Genomic DNA, 15,381 nt, shown 5'->3' on the forward strand with positions numbered 1-15,381 from the left:
CCATGTGAGTCCTGACCAGAGGGCCCTCCTCCTCGAGGTCCCACACTCGTCCTCTAACTAAGCAACAAGGAAGTACGTGGAACTGCCTGTTTCCTCCAAGCAGATGGCTCCTCGCTTTTCAAACAGATGATTGTAAAATCGGTAGGGTATTTTAAGAATGAGCTGATCAAACACACCAACTTGCTTGCGTACGAGTGCTGAGTGAACAACCCATGACACCTGGCACCTGAGCCCCACTTTCTTCCAGGTGCAGGATGAGATGCTCATTTCAATCTGACGCGCCTATGGATGTGGTATGTGTAAGGACCACATCTCTCTCCTCCTTCGCTTTCTTTCACAGAGCTGAGCCCTCTGCTCTGGAGCTGCTGGAGTTCTTTCGGGAGGACAAGGAAGCAAGGTTAGCTGCCCGCTAGAGACCTACCTACACTCTTAATGCCTGGTCTGGTGAAGCCGAGATGGAAGAACTTCAACTGAGTAACTCAAACTAGTTCTACTGTTGAGGCTTCTTCAAGGGAAGAAAAACAGTTAGTTTTTGATGTTTTTGTAAAAATCATAAAAATATGATTTTTAAATGTATTGGTTTTGATTTTCAAGATTCACTGCTGTGAGTATGGTACCCCCTTCACCCCTTTTCTCAAGAGGTATTTGTCGGGTTGCACAATATGCAAGGCATCCTGCTAGGAAAATTCTTTCCCATCAGTCACATAAGAAACTGTCTTATTTTCTGCTCTCTTCCCAAGGTCTAGAATGATCCTGGCATATAGCAGAATCCTAACATATGTTTTAACAAATGAATTACACACTGAGACAAGGGGTACCTGCATTTCCCCCACCAGGAGTTCCTATATGGTGATGAAAATCAGTATAAAGACTTTCCCTTTTGATAGTCTCTACTGCCAACTAGTTCTTTCCTGGAGCTAGAATCAGATAGGCCCCACAGGATGGACACAGCCTCACAGCAAATTAGTTAATTTACCACCAGATGTTAACTGACCACCTACTATGTGCAATTCCCTCTCGGATACAATTGGGCCATACAAGATATTGCCCCTGTTTTCAAAGAGTTTCTATACAAATAGAAACTTAGTTGCCACAAAGTGACAAAGTGACCACCAAACCCATTCACAACCTAAGACAACTGAACATGATCCCAGGAAGAAAGGGAAGGACTCTTTATGCAGTACTGAGGCCAAGGAGGTGAGTGGTAGGCATGAAAGGAGAACTCAAAGAGATGGGAAGACTGCATGATTACAGAAGACAGAAGTCTTGAATTAGGCCTCGGAGTCCAGGTGGAGAATGGAAGAAAGGGCATAACAGGAACACAGGAAGAAAGGGCATAACAGGAACACAGGCGTGTGTGTGTGCACCTGTGTGTGTGTTGGGAGGTGAGGGAGGATGCGAAAGTGGAAGAAAGCAGAGCATACAAGGCATGCCAAGGGTTCATTCTGTCCATCACGATTTGAGTCAACTGAATAAATATTTATTAGTTCATGCTATGTGCCAAGCATTGTGATAGGTACAAGGGACACAATGGTTAACAAGACTAATATGGTCCCTGGCTCACTGGCCAGTGGAAGATACAGACAAGTAAACAGATAATTACAATACAATGTGATAAGTGCTGTGATAGGGAAAAGTCCAGGTGTTATGAGAAGGACGGAGAATGGACCCCACCCAGATGGGAGGGTCAGGAAAACTTCCTAGACATTCCCTACAAGGGCTGTCAAGCTGACACCTGAAGCCAAGGTAGGAATTAGTTGGGTGAAACTACGCAGGTAGGTTATATAGCACCTACCCTGGAAGAGGAAGCATTATGGACCACGGGGATCTAAAGTTGGCTGAGTTTGCAGGACTGCAAGGGGAGGAGAGCAAAGAGATGGGCCGGGGACGGAAGCAGCGGCCAGGTAGGCAGTCTCGTGTACTTCACTTTAAGGAGTCTGGACTTTATCTGAAGAGCGAGGGTAGCCACTGAAGAATGGTAAGGGAGTGACCCAAACATATTTGCATTTTGGGTAGATAACTGTCTGCAGTGTGAGACGGCCCTTAGAGGAGAAACGGGAGATAAGAACACAAGAGTAACATGTAGCTCGGTTCTTCAAGGTCCACCCTAGACCAGCGCAAGAACGAAATGAATATTTCATGAGTGAATGAATGAGCTGATCAACCCATCATTCAATCATTCAGTGCAGGACTGAAAACAGGAGACTTGAGGGAGAGGATAAAGTTGACTGTGTGTATGTAAGGGTCAGAGTGAATGCACATCGGAACGCTGACATGTCTTCAATCTTGCATCTCATCAGACAAATGAGAACAACAGTTGACAACGCAGCACAGGGTAACAGAGGGAAACAGCTTCAACACTGGAGTTAAAAGACCCATGTCTGACCCGTAGTTTTGCCAGTTATCAATTTTGAGTTGCGTTTTAATTTCTCTGACGCTCAGGTCCCACGTTATATCCACCCTTGATGTGTAACCACACAGCATATAACACAGGAATGGTTATCACAACCTATGTACATTGCTGTTTTCAGCTGATGTTTAGGAGCTGTGGTGGGATTTGCAGCCTGGTGGCATTTCTAAGTCAACCACTGTAAAAAAAAGTTAGTGAGACCTACATGACAATGAAGTTGTGGTTCATGTGAAAGGGAATTTAGAAAAAAAAAGCCGCCACTATTGTTCAAACTTTGGGCAGACAACTCTCTACCTTGTCAACTGGAGACCCTAGCAGATAGGGAGGATGTTAAGAGTCCATCTCCTGTTGCTGTCCCCAAGAAGGGAAATGGCAGCAGAAATAGCAGAAGTAATGTACCTGAAGGCCACAGGGGTCGGTGAGGTGGCTTGGAGACCATTTAGGGACACAGTCCAGACGAGAATCCATTGAGCTCCCACCTCAATATAAAGACTCAGCTGTGGGACTTCCCTGGTGGCGCAGTGGATAAGACTCTGTGCTCCCAATGCAGGGGGCCCAGGTTCGATCCCTGGTCAGGGAACTAGATCCCACGTGCATGCCGCAACTAAGAGTTCTCATGCCGCAACTAAGAAGCTGGCAAGCTGCAACTAAGGAGCCAGCTGCCACAACTAAGACCCCGTACAACCAAATAAATAGATAAATATTTTTAAAAAAGACTCAACTGTTAGGGGGGTTCATTTCATTTTCATGATGAAGTAAAGCTTGAATGAATTTTTCTTGTTTATTTTCTATCATCACAGAGTTAGCCCTCAGCAGTTGTGTCTAATCTATCCTCCTTAAAGACTCCAATCAATCAATCACAAACAAAAAGGCCACTTTCAGTTTCTCCAGGAGATTCCAATGCAAACAGTAGTGAAATAAGTTGACTAAATAATTCATCCTCTCCAGTGACCACACACCCACCAGTGTGACACCTCAGTGAGAGTTCACAATCACAGGCGTCTTCTACAAGCTACACACCTCTAATACCAGGCATGGACATCTAAAGCTGCCATCAGAGTCTCTTTATCAAGATTGAAATCCCTGAGTCTTCTGTGCTGCAATACATTTCACCATCCACATTGTTTAATTGAGCCCTTTACTACAAATGTTTCAGGCTCTGATGCAAGACAGGAATTTGAAGCATGCATTCGAGTATTTAATGGTGTTAATTTCTGGGGCACACAAATATGAGCTTCACTCAACAATGCCATAATCTTGCAAAATAAAGAAAACACACCAGGGAATGAAATGCAGCATGGAATTCTCCAGGATTGCAAGCAAAGAGGTTCCCTGATCTTGATGCCTGATAATAAAACAGCCGCCTATTTACAGACCCTTAAAGATATGAAAATAAAGAAAGAGAAGAAAAGAAAAAAGATGGGGGTGCTTTCAGATGAAAGAATCATTCTATATTTTATACTCAAACATGTTTAGCTTGAGCTGCCTCAAGCTTTCAAACATGTCCCAAGTTCATTTTAAATGTAACACATCTGATCATTACAAACGAAATACAGTCCTTGTTGCTTTTGGTTTGTTTTTTTTAACTGGCAGGCATCAACAGAAACAAATCCTACCTGGAAATATGGATGGTCTCTTTTTCGGGCGCCTCAGGTGAATGGGTTCCAAGTTTTTAATGTTTCTTTGAAGTCTTCCTTTAATGTCATTTCCTATGAGTAGTTCAGGTGGCAGGCTACTCCGTCTTGATGATTTACAATCATTTTGAGATGAATTTAGTTTGTTCTTCGTCCTGGAATATAAATTGCCATCATCAACTGCCATGGTAGGAAATACATTAGATTTTCTTAACAAAATCTGAAAAGCCAAGCCCAGCCTCAGCCATCTGCGTCTCCACCCCAGATTCAGATGTTCTCATGCTTCACCACGCACTTGTCTGGGAAGCTTAGCGAGTTGATGGGCGTGGACTTGAACAGGTGTAGAATTACGAAGGAGCCCCTCCCATCCACAGCTAATAGCACCAGGGAGGAGAGATCCAAAATATCATTAGGTTCAGAAGACTGAGGAAGTTGAACAGATGTGGCACACGGGTAATAAAAGTGATGGTTACTGTGTGAAATTTCTGTTTTATTAGTGCGATGCCATAGAGCAAACACAACTTGCTCTTAAGAATGAATACCTATGCAAATCGCAAGCCTAATTATTATTACTTCCCAAACTATTCAAGATTTTTTACAAGCTTTTGGGAAACATTTTACATTTCCTCCTACCTTTCTGTTTCAAACTACACACGCAGAACAAACATCTGTCTTTATTAAATTCCTTATCTGGCAGGCAGCCGACTGGAAGTTGGCTGGACGAAGGAGATGAGAGATGGCTGGGGAGATGAGGAATGAACCCGTGGTGGGCGTGTACCGAGCAGCAGTGCCGGGAACCCTGCGCCGCTTCCTACCCACCCCTTCCATCCTGCGCTCTACCTGGCAAACGGCTTCTTGAAAAGGTCAGCTGTCTGGCGGCGAAGTCAGAGGTCTAGCAAATGAGCTGTGACCTATCAGTGATGGCAGCCTCCACTCAGCAAATGGAAAGGAAACTCTGTGACCTTTGCGGGGATTCTGCCTTGCAACTTGAAACTAACACCTTGAAACTAACGTGGTCAACTGGTTTGGTGGTCTGAGAAAAAGCAGCATTGACTAGATTCCTGCTTGACCTGTCCCATACTTTCTTTCTTTCTCTTCCGGAGTTTGCATTTTGTGTCCTTTGCTCCCTTCCCCCTTGCTCTATTTATGTGAAAATGTTCTGCCCTTTTTTTCTTTCATTGACTGCAGAAATCATAACTCAATCATTTATCCCCTCATGTCCCAGGGCTGGGTCTCCTCTCCCCCACCCCCTCCTCTGTCTCTCTCTGTCTCACACACACACACACACACACACACCCCCCTCTTATGTTCTGTCTGGTTGCAGTGAGTCAGAAGATAAAGAAGATAAAATCTGCCTTTTCTCTTCCCAGCGCCTGGAAGCAGTAGATACATACCATTATAAAGGATTTAGGGGTTGTTTCAGAAATCACTGTTTACTTAGGTTTCCTGGCGGCCAAGTAGGTTGTATTACTTGGTAGAATTTAGGAGCTGGGTCTTTTCACCTAACTGAGGATACGCTTCAACACAAGTATAAGTTTCATTCTCTTTGCTCCTTTTAGCAAATAGGTCTTCAAACTACAACAGACTTTCTGAAGAGAAAAGTATTTTTTTAACAAGTGTGTCCAGATTAGGGTTGCATTATAACCCATAAATTATCATTATAATCCAGCAAACTATTTACATATTAGATTATTAAATTATTTTACTAATTCTGAGAAACATCTACACCATTTCCCTTGCAGGACTTAAAACTATTTTGTCAAGTTGGAACGTATCACGAACTTCAAAACAATGAGTGGCTTGTACAAAACTATTTTGAAAAGCCCATGAGACTTCTTCAATCTCCCTTAGCTTAACGAAAATACATTTTTTTTTCTAGTAAAGAAATAAAAAGTAAAGCATTACTTGACGTTTGAGATACCGATTTAATAGGAGAAAGAAAACATTTCCATAATGTAAATCTCGTGAACGGGTGTCAGGGTAGAGCCCTAGGGTACAAAATACTGGATGCTAACAGGGAGAAACCTACCAAAAGACAAGCTGAAAGTCGAGCTATTTGGTGACTTTCTTTCCCAATTCATAGTATCCTCACGGGGCTAAATAAGAGTGTGTATGAGATGAAATGGAGTCTTAGAGGAAAGGTGTTATTATCACACAGAGTGTGGAACAGGTACGGATGCACCTTGGAGAGGCTGGCTGCAAACACAGGGTTAAGAGTGTATGCATCTGGAAGGCACTGTAATAATAGCTGTGGTTTATTGCATGCTTAATACCAGCCAGGTTCTGTGCTAAGCTTTGGACATGCATCATCTCATAGATTCTTCCTAATCCCCCTGTTCTACAGATGAGCACGCTGAGACTGCCAAACGCCCGGGGAACTGCGGGAGAGATCTGAACACAGCTTTGACCTGACTCCCAACGCTTATGCCCAAGGCCATGCTTTAAACTACACCACACTGAAAACAAAAACAAAAAACTACGCCATACTCAAAACAAAAGAACACCATGTTGCATTATTAAATGTATATATGAAATCTGAAAGAACTCTAAAGTCTTCCTCTATTTTCCTAGCACAATTCTTGGTTTTAGGCAGATTTCCATTGCATCACTGAGGGAGGGAGGAATGGTCTGGCTGATCTAACTGGGCCTTCCCCGTGTAACCCAGCCGTCAGGACATCTTTAAGATCCATGGAATGAAAGTATGAGAAAAGAGAAGGAGAATTCCAATTTATGCTTTAAAAATAAAGTATTCATGTTGAGACTCTGCATATTAAAATGCATTTTAGATAAACGTATTCCATTTTCCTGAGATTTAAATCATAATTAGGGGGAAAAAATCCTACCCTGCTTGTGAAGGTGCCCCTAATCTCCTGATCCTCTAAAAATAAAACGATGTAAGAGAGGGCTCAGGGTTCCTGATATGCGCAATTTAATTCCTCTCCTGCCCAACTATTCTCCACTCATTGGGAATATAAACAGATATGAATCTAGCTCATTTACTATATTTTCTCAAAGAGAAAAGTGAGAACAGCTTGAATTTGCTATTATTCAAATTTTAGGGTGATGGAAAAAAGGACAATTTTATTTTAAAATAGTATTAAATTTGTGAACATAAAAAAAGTAAACTTTCTTTTCAAAATATTTAAATTGGCTGACAACATGAGTGATAATCAGCCACAAATAATTGAGCTTGGTTTGGGCTAAACGAGAATATTCACAAACTGTGATGTTAAGTCCACTCCTCCCTCCTTCATACTACCAGCAAAAGTGGTCAAAGGCATGATGATATATTAGGCTCTGAGCTAAAAGAAATCTTAAAACTTACAGCATAGTTAAGTAATTTAAGATTTATAACTGGACCTTTTCTATTCCTATACATTTAATAACCATTACGTTTTAAAAGTTTCCATTCTCCTAAAAATCCAATATATTAATCTCTTTTGAATTATTTTAATTTCTTATTCTTCAAGAACTTGTGTTTTGGGTTTGTTTGGTTTTTTTTGACCAAAATGGATTAAATTTAATCTGTGTGGCACCAAAAGCCTTAGAGCTTTCTTTGTTTTTTTAATTAATTTTTATTGGAGTATAGTTGACTTACAATGTTGTGTTCGTTTCAGGTGTACAGCAAAGTGAATCAGTTACACATATACATGTATCCAGTCTTTTTTAGATTCTTCTCCCATACAGGCCATTACTGAGTATTGAGTAGAGCTCCCTGTGCTACGCAGTAGCTCCTAATTCGTTATCTATTCTACATATAGTAGTGTGTATCACTCCCAGTCTCCCAATTTATCCCTCCCCTGCTTTCCCCCTTGGTAACCATAAGTTTACTTTCTACATCTGTGACTCTATTCTGTTAAGAACTTGTGTATTTTTTATTAAATGCTGTTACCATCTCATGAACATTTTATTCCTCCTGCTAATAAGACACTGTCTTCTTGCTCTTAGAATGTTCAAATATTCCATAGAAAGACATTTATTTCCTCATGTGCAGCTATAATTTTCCTTGTGAATTTTGATAGCTTTTAAATAGCACTACTAAATTATCTGGATTTTTTGAGAAGGCTGCAAGTTGAGAACTGTACAGTTTTACAGCTGTAACCACCTTGCTCATTATCACCTTTCGAGAAATGATCCACCAAGATTTTAGGCCCGTTAAGATTCAACCAATTAGCTTCCAAATCTCAATCTGACTCTGCTGTACTGTATATCCTGCAAACATTTCTGAGTTTTGAACTCTTCATTCAGTTTGTAAACTGAGAGGACCAATTATTCAGTGGGTTTGCCACCAGGAAAAAAAAAAAAAAATCATCGTATAGAACGTCATAATGAAGGATATCACCAAGCCAAGGAACTCCACTGATGCATCCCTCTGAGAGGTCACCTGCCACCACTTACTGCCAACACATCTTTGCTTGGTGTCGTTAACACACCTGCAGTATTACCTAGGGTGTGACCATGGCTGAGGAAATCTTTTCTCAGTTCCTGACAATACAATGGATATTTTCAGTACTTATCTCATTGGCTCTCACTGGCAATTAGCACTAATGACCAGCCTTTCCCTCTTCAAATTCTCTGCTCCCTTGGCGTCCATGACACTATTATCTCTTGTTTTCCTCCTATGTCTCAGGTCCCTTCTGCTCAGATTCTTCAGGGGCTCCTTAGAAGGGTATTTTCTTCTCTCCTTCCCTCGTTCCTTCTCTTTGGCAAGCCCCCTGATTGGACACATCTACTATGTGTCTGACACCATGCAAAGTCCAAGGTCTCTGCTCTCAAGAACCTCTTGATCTAGGAAGGGAGCAGACCTATAACAAACGAGTTACTGGAACACAGAGAGATCACTCTGTGCAGAGGTGACATAAAAAAAGCTACTTGGTCAGCTCTTCCTGATGGGAGGGGAATGGGAAGTGAAGCGTTTTCAGGGGAGAAGCCGAGAGTTCACAAGGCAGATGAAGGGAAACAGTGCAAAGGCACTAAGACGTGACATCACACCAAATGCCCACAAAATGGCAAACACAGCAATCCCGTACCTACACTGGGGCATTATATCATGCAAAAGTACAGACATTGGAAAAGTGAGATTGAGCAATCCTAGCAAATTGGGAACAGAAGGAAAAACCATAAGTTGGCATTATTACATATCTTTTCAAACACCACCACAAATTAGACATACAGAGGACACCTCCTTTAAAAAAATTCAGTATTAAAAACCTGGCTCTAACCTGTTCAAACAATTTGGTAATTCCTAACAAAATGTAAAAAGACATTTAAAAAAATCTGGCTCCAGTAAATAACCCTTCTCCTGAATCATCTTTATTTATTCCAGAGTCTAAGATACAGAGATTTGCTGAAGCAGACTCTTAGGCAAGTTTTTAATGTCATGCAGACTGTACCTTTTAAAAAAAATCTTTAGAACCAGGTCTTACTGGCTTGAAATCCTATTTCATTTGCACTTGCATTCCTCTTTGTTCAATTTTGCAAGTCTCAGCAAAATACCAGCATAACTGCAGGGCCTTTTCTCAAATTAAGGTAGGGCTTAAGGACACATTTTTCTGGGCTTGTTGTGAAGTTCTCTGGTGAGAAGGTACAGCATAAACAAATCTCCCTCCCTGTACTACGTCCCTGACACACCCACATGGTCTCTGAGAGGAAGGATGGAGAGTTATTCTTCGGCTTAAGGAACTAAACTGAAATTTGCATTCATAAGAGAATCGAAGCTTTTAAAATATTTTGTCCAAATACTAGACGGTGTAACCTCAGAAATGCAGTAGCTAAAACCAGGTTGGCAAGTGACTGCTGTCACTCAGATGGTAGCAGTTATTAGTGGCGCTCAGCAGACGTTCTCAGCCACGACTGCAACTTTCATCTGTGTGCCAATGACGTGAAGCCCAAAGCCCCATCCCAAACTTCTCCGTAGTGTTCTAGACTTGAAATGTTGGGGGGTGATGGAGTCATAGGTGTACACATATGTCAAAACTAATCAACTTCTATACTTCAAATATAAGCAATTTATTCTATGTCAATTATACCTCAATAAAACTTTTTTTAAAAAGGCAACGTTATACCTCCCCCCAGTGCATTCGGCCAGGATTCAGACATGTTCCGGCTTTCAGCTAATAAAATTAATAAATAAAAGTGAAAACAATCTTCTTATTCCATCATCTACTTCAAGAGTGAGAGAAAAATATACATGGACTCAAGTGTTATGTGAGTCATTTTCACTGAAGAATTTTCTTATCCTGAACTATGTCTTTAGTGTTTAATTTACACACTGTAGAACTCCAAGGATGCCTGAAAGATGTCTACACGATACTCCCAGGTAACACATTCACTGTTACAGTGAGCTGCCCAGAGAAAGTGCTCAATAAATATTACAGAATGAACGGAGAAGTAAAAGAGTAAAAAACTGCAATGAAAAAAAAAAGAAGGCACTTCTTAACAGGAAGTTTCCTCACAAGCCACCAAGCAAAAGTGTGCAATCTTTTAGGGCAAAGAACTTCACGATTAGGATAAACATCGGTTACCTTAGGCAACTTGGGTGCAGCCTTGCTAAACACCCAAGGACTGGATGAAATGACCTAGTCTGAAGAGTCTTCCCACAATTTCCGACACTGCTGATGACCTTTAGATTCTACGATTTGAACTTTCCAGGGGTAAGTGGCAGCATGAATGCCTTCAGTGGCTTTGGAGCTGGATCAAACACTGCACTGATTATTCAGGTGACACCACCCTTTTAATGAAAACATGTGAAATGTCCTAGTCATTGAGCTAGCTCTATTCTGTGCGAATTCAGGTGTGAGCAATAGAAAAATTTTATAACTCACGGCCATTTAAATCCCAGTTTAGCTTCATATGGTTAGCATTTTTACAAACATCGTATTGCTTCTTATGCAAACAAAAGTAAGAGTAAAGTTTTTCAGAAATTGATATTAAGCAGTCAAAAAAAAAAAGCAACTGTAAGAAAACAGATTTAAATATCACAATTCAAAAGCCTGATCCAGTGGGCCGAGAACTCTGTACCCAAAAACAATGTCTTAAATTTCTGTAGGACATCTAAAAAACTGGTGGACCATGTACAAGGCCATGAAACAAATCTCAAGATACCAATTTGTTTTCTGTTGTCATACCCTATGAGACATTCTCTTATCACTACCCAAAAACTGGGAGTCAATGTAAAACATAGCAACATTTTCTTTTAATCCAATGCTCGTAATAGTATTTATCGTGTACTCCCTCTAGTCACGTACTATGCTAAGTACTGACATTTCTCATGCAGCACTACCATCTTCTCTACTTGACAGAGGAGGAAACTCGCTAAGAGAGGCCAAGAAATTGCAGCAATAACTGATTACAACCAAGCCTAGCCTTCCTTTAACACCAAACTCTCTGAAATATACATTTCCCCTCTGATTCTTTGTTTCCCAGCTACCTCCAGGCTTTTCCCTTCTGATTTTGTCTTCCCTCTCCCTGGTTCCTCATCCTTTTCCACAAAGCATCTCCTTTGCCCCACCCTCATTTCTGGGCCTTCTTTTATGACCAGGAAAGAGCAACTGAATCAAATGAGAAATTTCAAATGGTGTCCTTCCAGTGTCTCTCCCTCAGGTGCTGCAAGGAGCCACCCTTTTATTTCCTTTGTCCAGGAATTAAATTCCAACTAAGGGTTCCAAATGTCCATTTCATGCAAGATTTAAGAATGTGTCATGTTTGTTTACTCACTGTTGAGTCCTAGCCAGCTTGGAGGAAATTTTATCAAAACTTGGAACTATCTTCACCAGTAAGGCCTTGATTTTCCACTTCAATTCTCCCAGCTTCCTCTATCATCTCAGAAAGATCTAACTATCCTTCTACTTATTTATTTTTATCATTTTCCATACAAAAGGTGATTTTTTTTTATCATATTCTAGAAGCTAGGAAAGGTCCAAGTATCGAAACCAAACTTCATATAAGCCAAACCAACATCTTTCAACCCCACCTCCATAAAATATAACTACAAATTTATATCATTAATTCATGATGAATAGCTAAGAGACAAGATCTTAAGACAACTCTTGAAGCAGACCTATTTTTGGTTTCTTGCATAAATTCATGCTTCTCTTACTGGTTTTATAAGTTCTATTAGTAATCAGGATTTCAAGGAAGGGAGATATTTTCATAGCAGCTAAATCTCAAAAAAAAATCCCTATTTCAGATTCTTTCTGTTTTTTTTTTTAATTCTGTTTTTTATTACAAAGGAAATATGTTTGTTGCAGAATATTTGGAAAGCACAGAAAAGTAAATAAAAAGAAGCAGAAAACATTTTATAACCTCATGAATCATGAAAACCACTGTCAACATTTTGGCATATTTGGTTCCAGATTCCAGGCTTTGTCCTGCCATCCACCACCCACCCAGATTCAACCTCAGAGCCCCCTCTCATCCGTGTGAAGGGTACCATGTGGCTGGGAGGGGCCAGTGTGTCTGGAGCCACCCAAGGGAGATCAATGAGTGAGGCTGTCGTGTGTACGGAAACAGGGTGGGTAAACAGTGATGAATGGGGTGAACATCTCTCCCCTGAAGGGCAGTGGCTTCCCAAGGTCCAGTGAACTGTGCTTGTGGAGTACTGAAGGCCCAGTCTGTCTCATCCTCTGATTTTTCAAGAGAAGCTTGCAACCCTGATTTTTGTATTGAAATATCCTGATTTGTAAATGTTGGCTTCATGTTTTTAAAGACAGTGTATAGGCCGAAGAAACCAAAGTTGTGTATCAGTTGAGGCCTTCCCCAGGCCACACGGTCAAGTGTTTACAGAACTTCTGGAGTCCGTGCCTTAACCCACGATTTTCAAACAGTGGGTCTGTGTGACAAAGCTGTGCCTAGGTGAGAAACGTCTAGGAAATTCTGCGAACAAATCTCTTTTGTAGCGTCACCATGCAGGGGTCCATGTTGAAGACTCTTGAGCCTTGCAGCAAAGAATCAATCCTACTTAACTCTGTTTAACTGGCATTTTCCAAACTTGGCTGAATAGAGAACTTTCTTTCCCCCTGTTTTCTAGGTAACAAACAACTATTAGTATGTTTTGACCCTAATGTTCTGCAAAACAAAAGGCCATTTGTTAATGGCCTCTTGGGCATCGTGACTGCCCACGTAGAAGAAACGAACAAGCTTTAAATCCCTGCACGTTGTTTGCCAGGTCCCCCCTCCCCTACAAGGAGAACAGACCTGGTGCTATGCAATCAATACAAAATCAACTACTTTTGCCTGCGCTAAAGAAGATGGACCAGAGAAAGTAACTTCAAACTATTTATATCAGGCTCAGGAGTCCAATACAAGCCACAGAAACTGTCTTTATAATTTATCCAGGAAACTGAAGAAGTGAGTTTCTACTCTTGCAACACATGCCAACGGTTGGAAGGGGGCAAGGGAAGTCAAAATATAATTATATTTTTCTACAGGTTGTCCTCCAAGCAGGCAGAAAATAACTGAAACCCAACAGTGTTCTCACTCGATCAGCAGTTACGCTGTTACACACAAACCTGTGTTCTTCTTGTTGCTGAACAAGTTTCTCCACAAAGATCAGCGATCACACCGCCCTGATGAAATGCTACCTTATCGGGGAAGTCAGTTTGTTTCCATCTATGATCGCTTGTGGTTTCATTTTGGTCTTTACAGAGATGCAGAAGTTTGACTAGGAATTTAATAAATGCTGTTTTGTGGTTTTCCATTTTCCCACAGTAATTCTTCTGAAATTCTCAAAAGATGAAACACTACCTCAGCTCCAGCATTTGTGTGTCTTTATTTTTGTCAGGCCTTTTTTTATTTACTGTTGACCTGAAAGGCCAGGTATTTATAACTGTAGTTTCTCTAATTCCCCTTTCCTACACGGAGAGAGAATTCTTACAGTAATGAAATGTTGAAGAATTCTGGAGAATTTTGGAGTCTTGGAGAAACTAGCATAGGATTCTCAGTGTAATTCAGACTTGAAAAAATGATATAGTATTCATCAACTGTTACAAATGTTTTATTTCTTTGCCATTCCAGGAGAGGAGCCATAAGAAATAAAATTCTTTAAATCACTTAATACAAGAGTTCCCTGTATTGAGTTGTCGTTTAGTAAGGTAACACCGTCGTCCTTGGTATCCAAGGGGCCCTGGTTCCAGGACCCCCAAAAGCTGATACCAAAATCAACAGATGCTCAAGTGCCTTTGTAAAATGCTGCAGCTGGCTGAATCTGAGAATGCAGAACCAGCAGATAACGGAGGGCCAGCTGTTTATATCGTGATCTACAGATATCCATACGAAGCTTCTTTTCCCTAGAAAACATCTAGTTTAACTTCCACTTTGAAATATCAAAATGACTTTAGTGAATGCCCAGATCTAAAAAATCAGTAGTATTTTGTACAGTTTCATACTTACGGGGGCCGGGGTGGGGGGAAAAATGGCTGGGTGAACACATTAAACACATTGTTAGGGTGAGTGGGCCGGGGATGTATTAATGGTGACTTTAATGCGATACGGAGGATGTAAGGGGTTCTCTTGTGACTTCATGTGAACATTCTTTTTCCCCAAACCAAACAAACTGGTCATTTGAATCTCCTTCTCACATCCTGTAGCTGTCAAACACTCTTCTTTGACGTGGATACAAAGCTGTAATTTTCTACATGCACTGCTCTTTTTTTGGAGGAGGTATGTGGTTTTGGTTTATGTTGTTTTGTCTACATTCCTTGCAAACGCTTCTTCTGATGCAATGCTTCACAGAATATTTACTATTTTACTAATCCTCAGTGGGGGAGGGGAGCAGGGGGAATATATATATATATATATATATATATATACACGTGTGTGTGTGTGTGTGTGTGTGTGTCTGTACACATGTCTATATCTTTATCCCGTATGTCTAAGCAGCCTGGAATTCTTGGACAGGTACTATTAACCAAGGGATAAATCTAATCACCCTGTGCTCACGTTCTCAAGTAGTGGCTGTGTGCTCTTCAGATACATAAAATTCTCAGATCTATGCTACCACCTCATCATGGGGCTCACATCCAACTACATGATGGATATTTCCATCTAGATACTCAAGATCACCCGAGGCTCAACAGGTCCAGAACTGAAATCATCATTGGCTCTAAACTGCTACCCCTCCTGAATTGTCTTGACCACTTGAATCTCTAACTTGGGAATCATTCTAAATTCTGTCCTCTCCCCGCCACCACACGTAGCGCTTACCCAGTGCTGCCAATTTTACCACTCTGAATTCATCGCTTCCTCTATTCCTGTCACCCTTGTCCTAAGGCAGGTCTCCATTAACTCTTGCCTAGACTCTGCGATGGCTTTCTCTCTGCCTCTGCCCCTCAAACGTGT

General features: G+C 41.1%; 1 protein-coding gene across 6 annotated transcripts in view; it reads right to left on the reverse strand.

Moving 5' to 3' along the window:
• FRY (FRY microtubule binding protein) overlaps nt 1–15,381 on the reverse strand; it is a 426,510-nt gene that overhangs the window by 325,417 nt on the left and 85,712 nt on the right. The window contains exon 2 of one of the 6 annotated variants that reach the window (XM_089899275.1): nt 4,027–4,199. Coding sequence is in view for 5 of the 6 variants with exons in the window: in XM_089899270.1 (XP_089755396.1) it covers nt 4,027–4,231 (205 nt within the window). In the remaining variant the exon portion in view is untranslated. Of the gene's footprint in view, nt 1–4,026; nt 4,371–15,381 lie in introns of those variants that run through there. The other 5 variants (XM_089899270.1, XM_089899272.1, XM_022574608.3 and 2 more) reach the window with 5 other exon arrangements.

This window comes from Delphinapterus leucas, chromosome 18 (assembly GCF_059928025.1).
Source record: "Delphinapterus leucas isolate spDelLeu-1000000601 "Yukka" chromosome 18, BTC_Dleu_Yukka2, whole genome shotgun sequence".
NCBI classification, from domain to species: domain Eukaryota; kingdom Metazoa; phylum Chordata; class Mammalia; order Artiodactyla; family Monodontidae; genus Delphinapterus; species Delphinapterus leucas.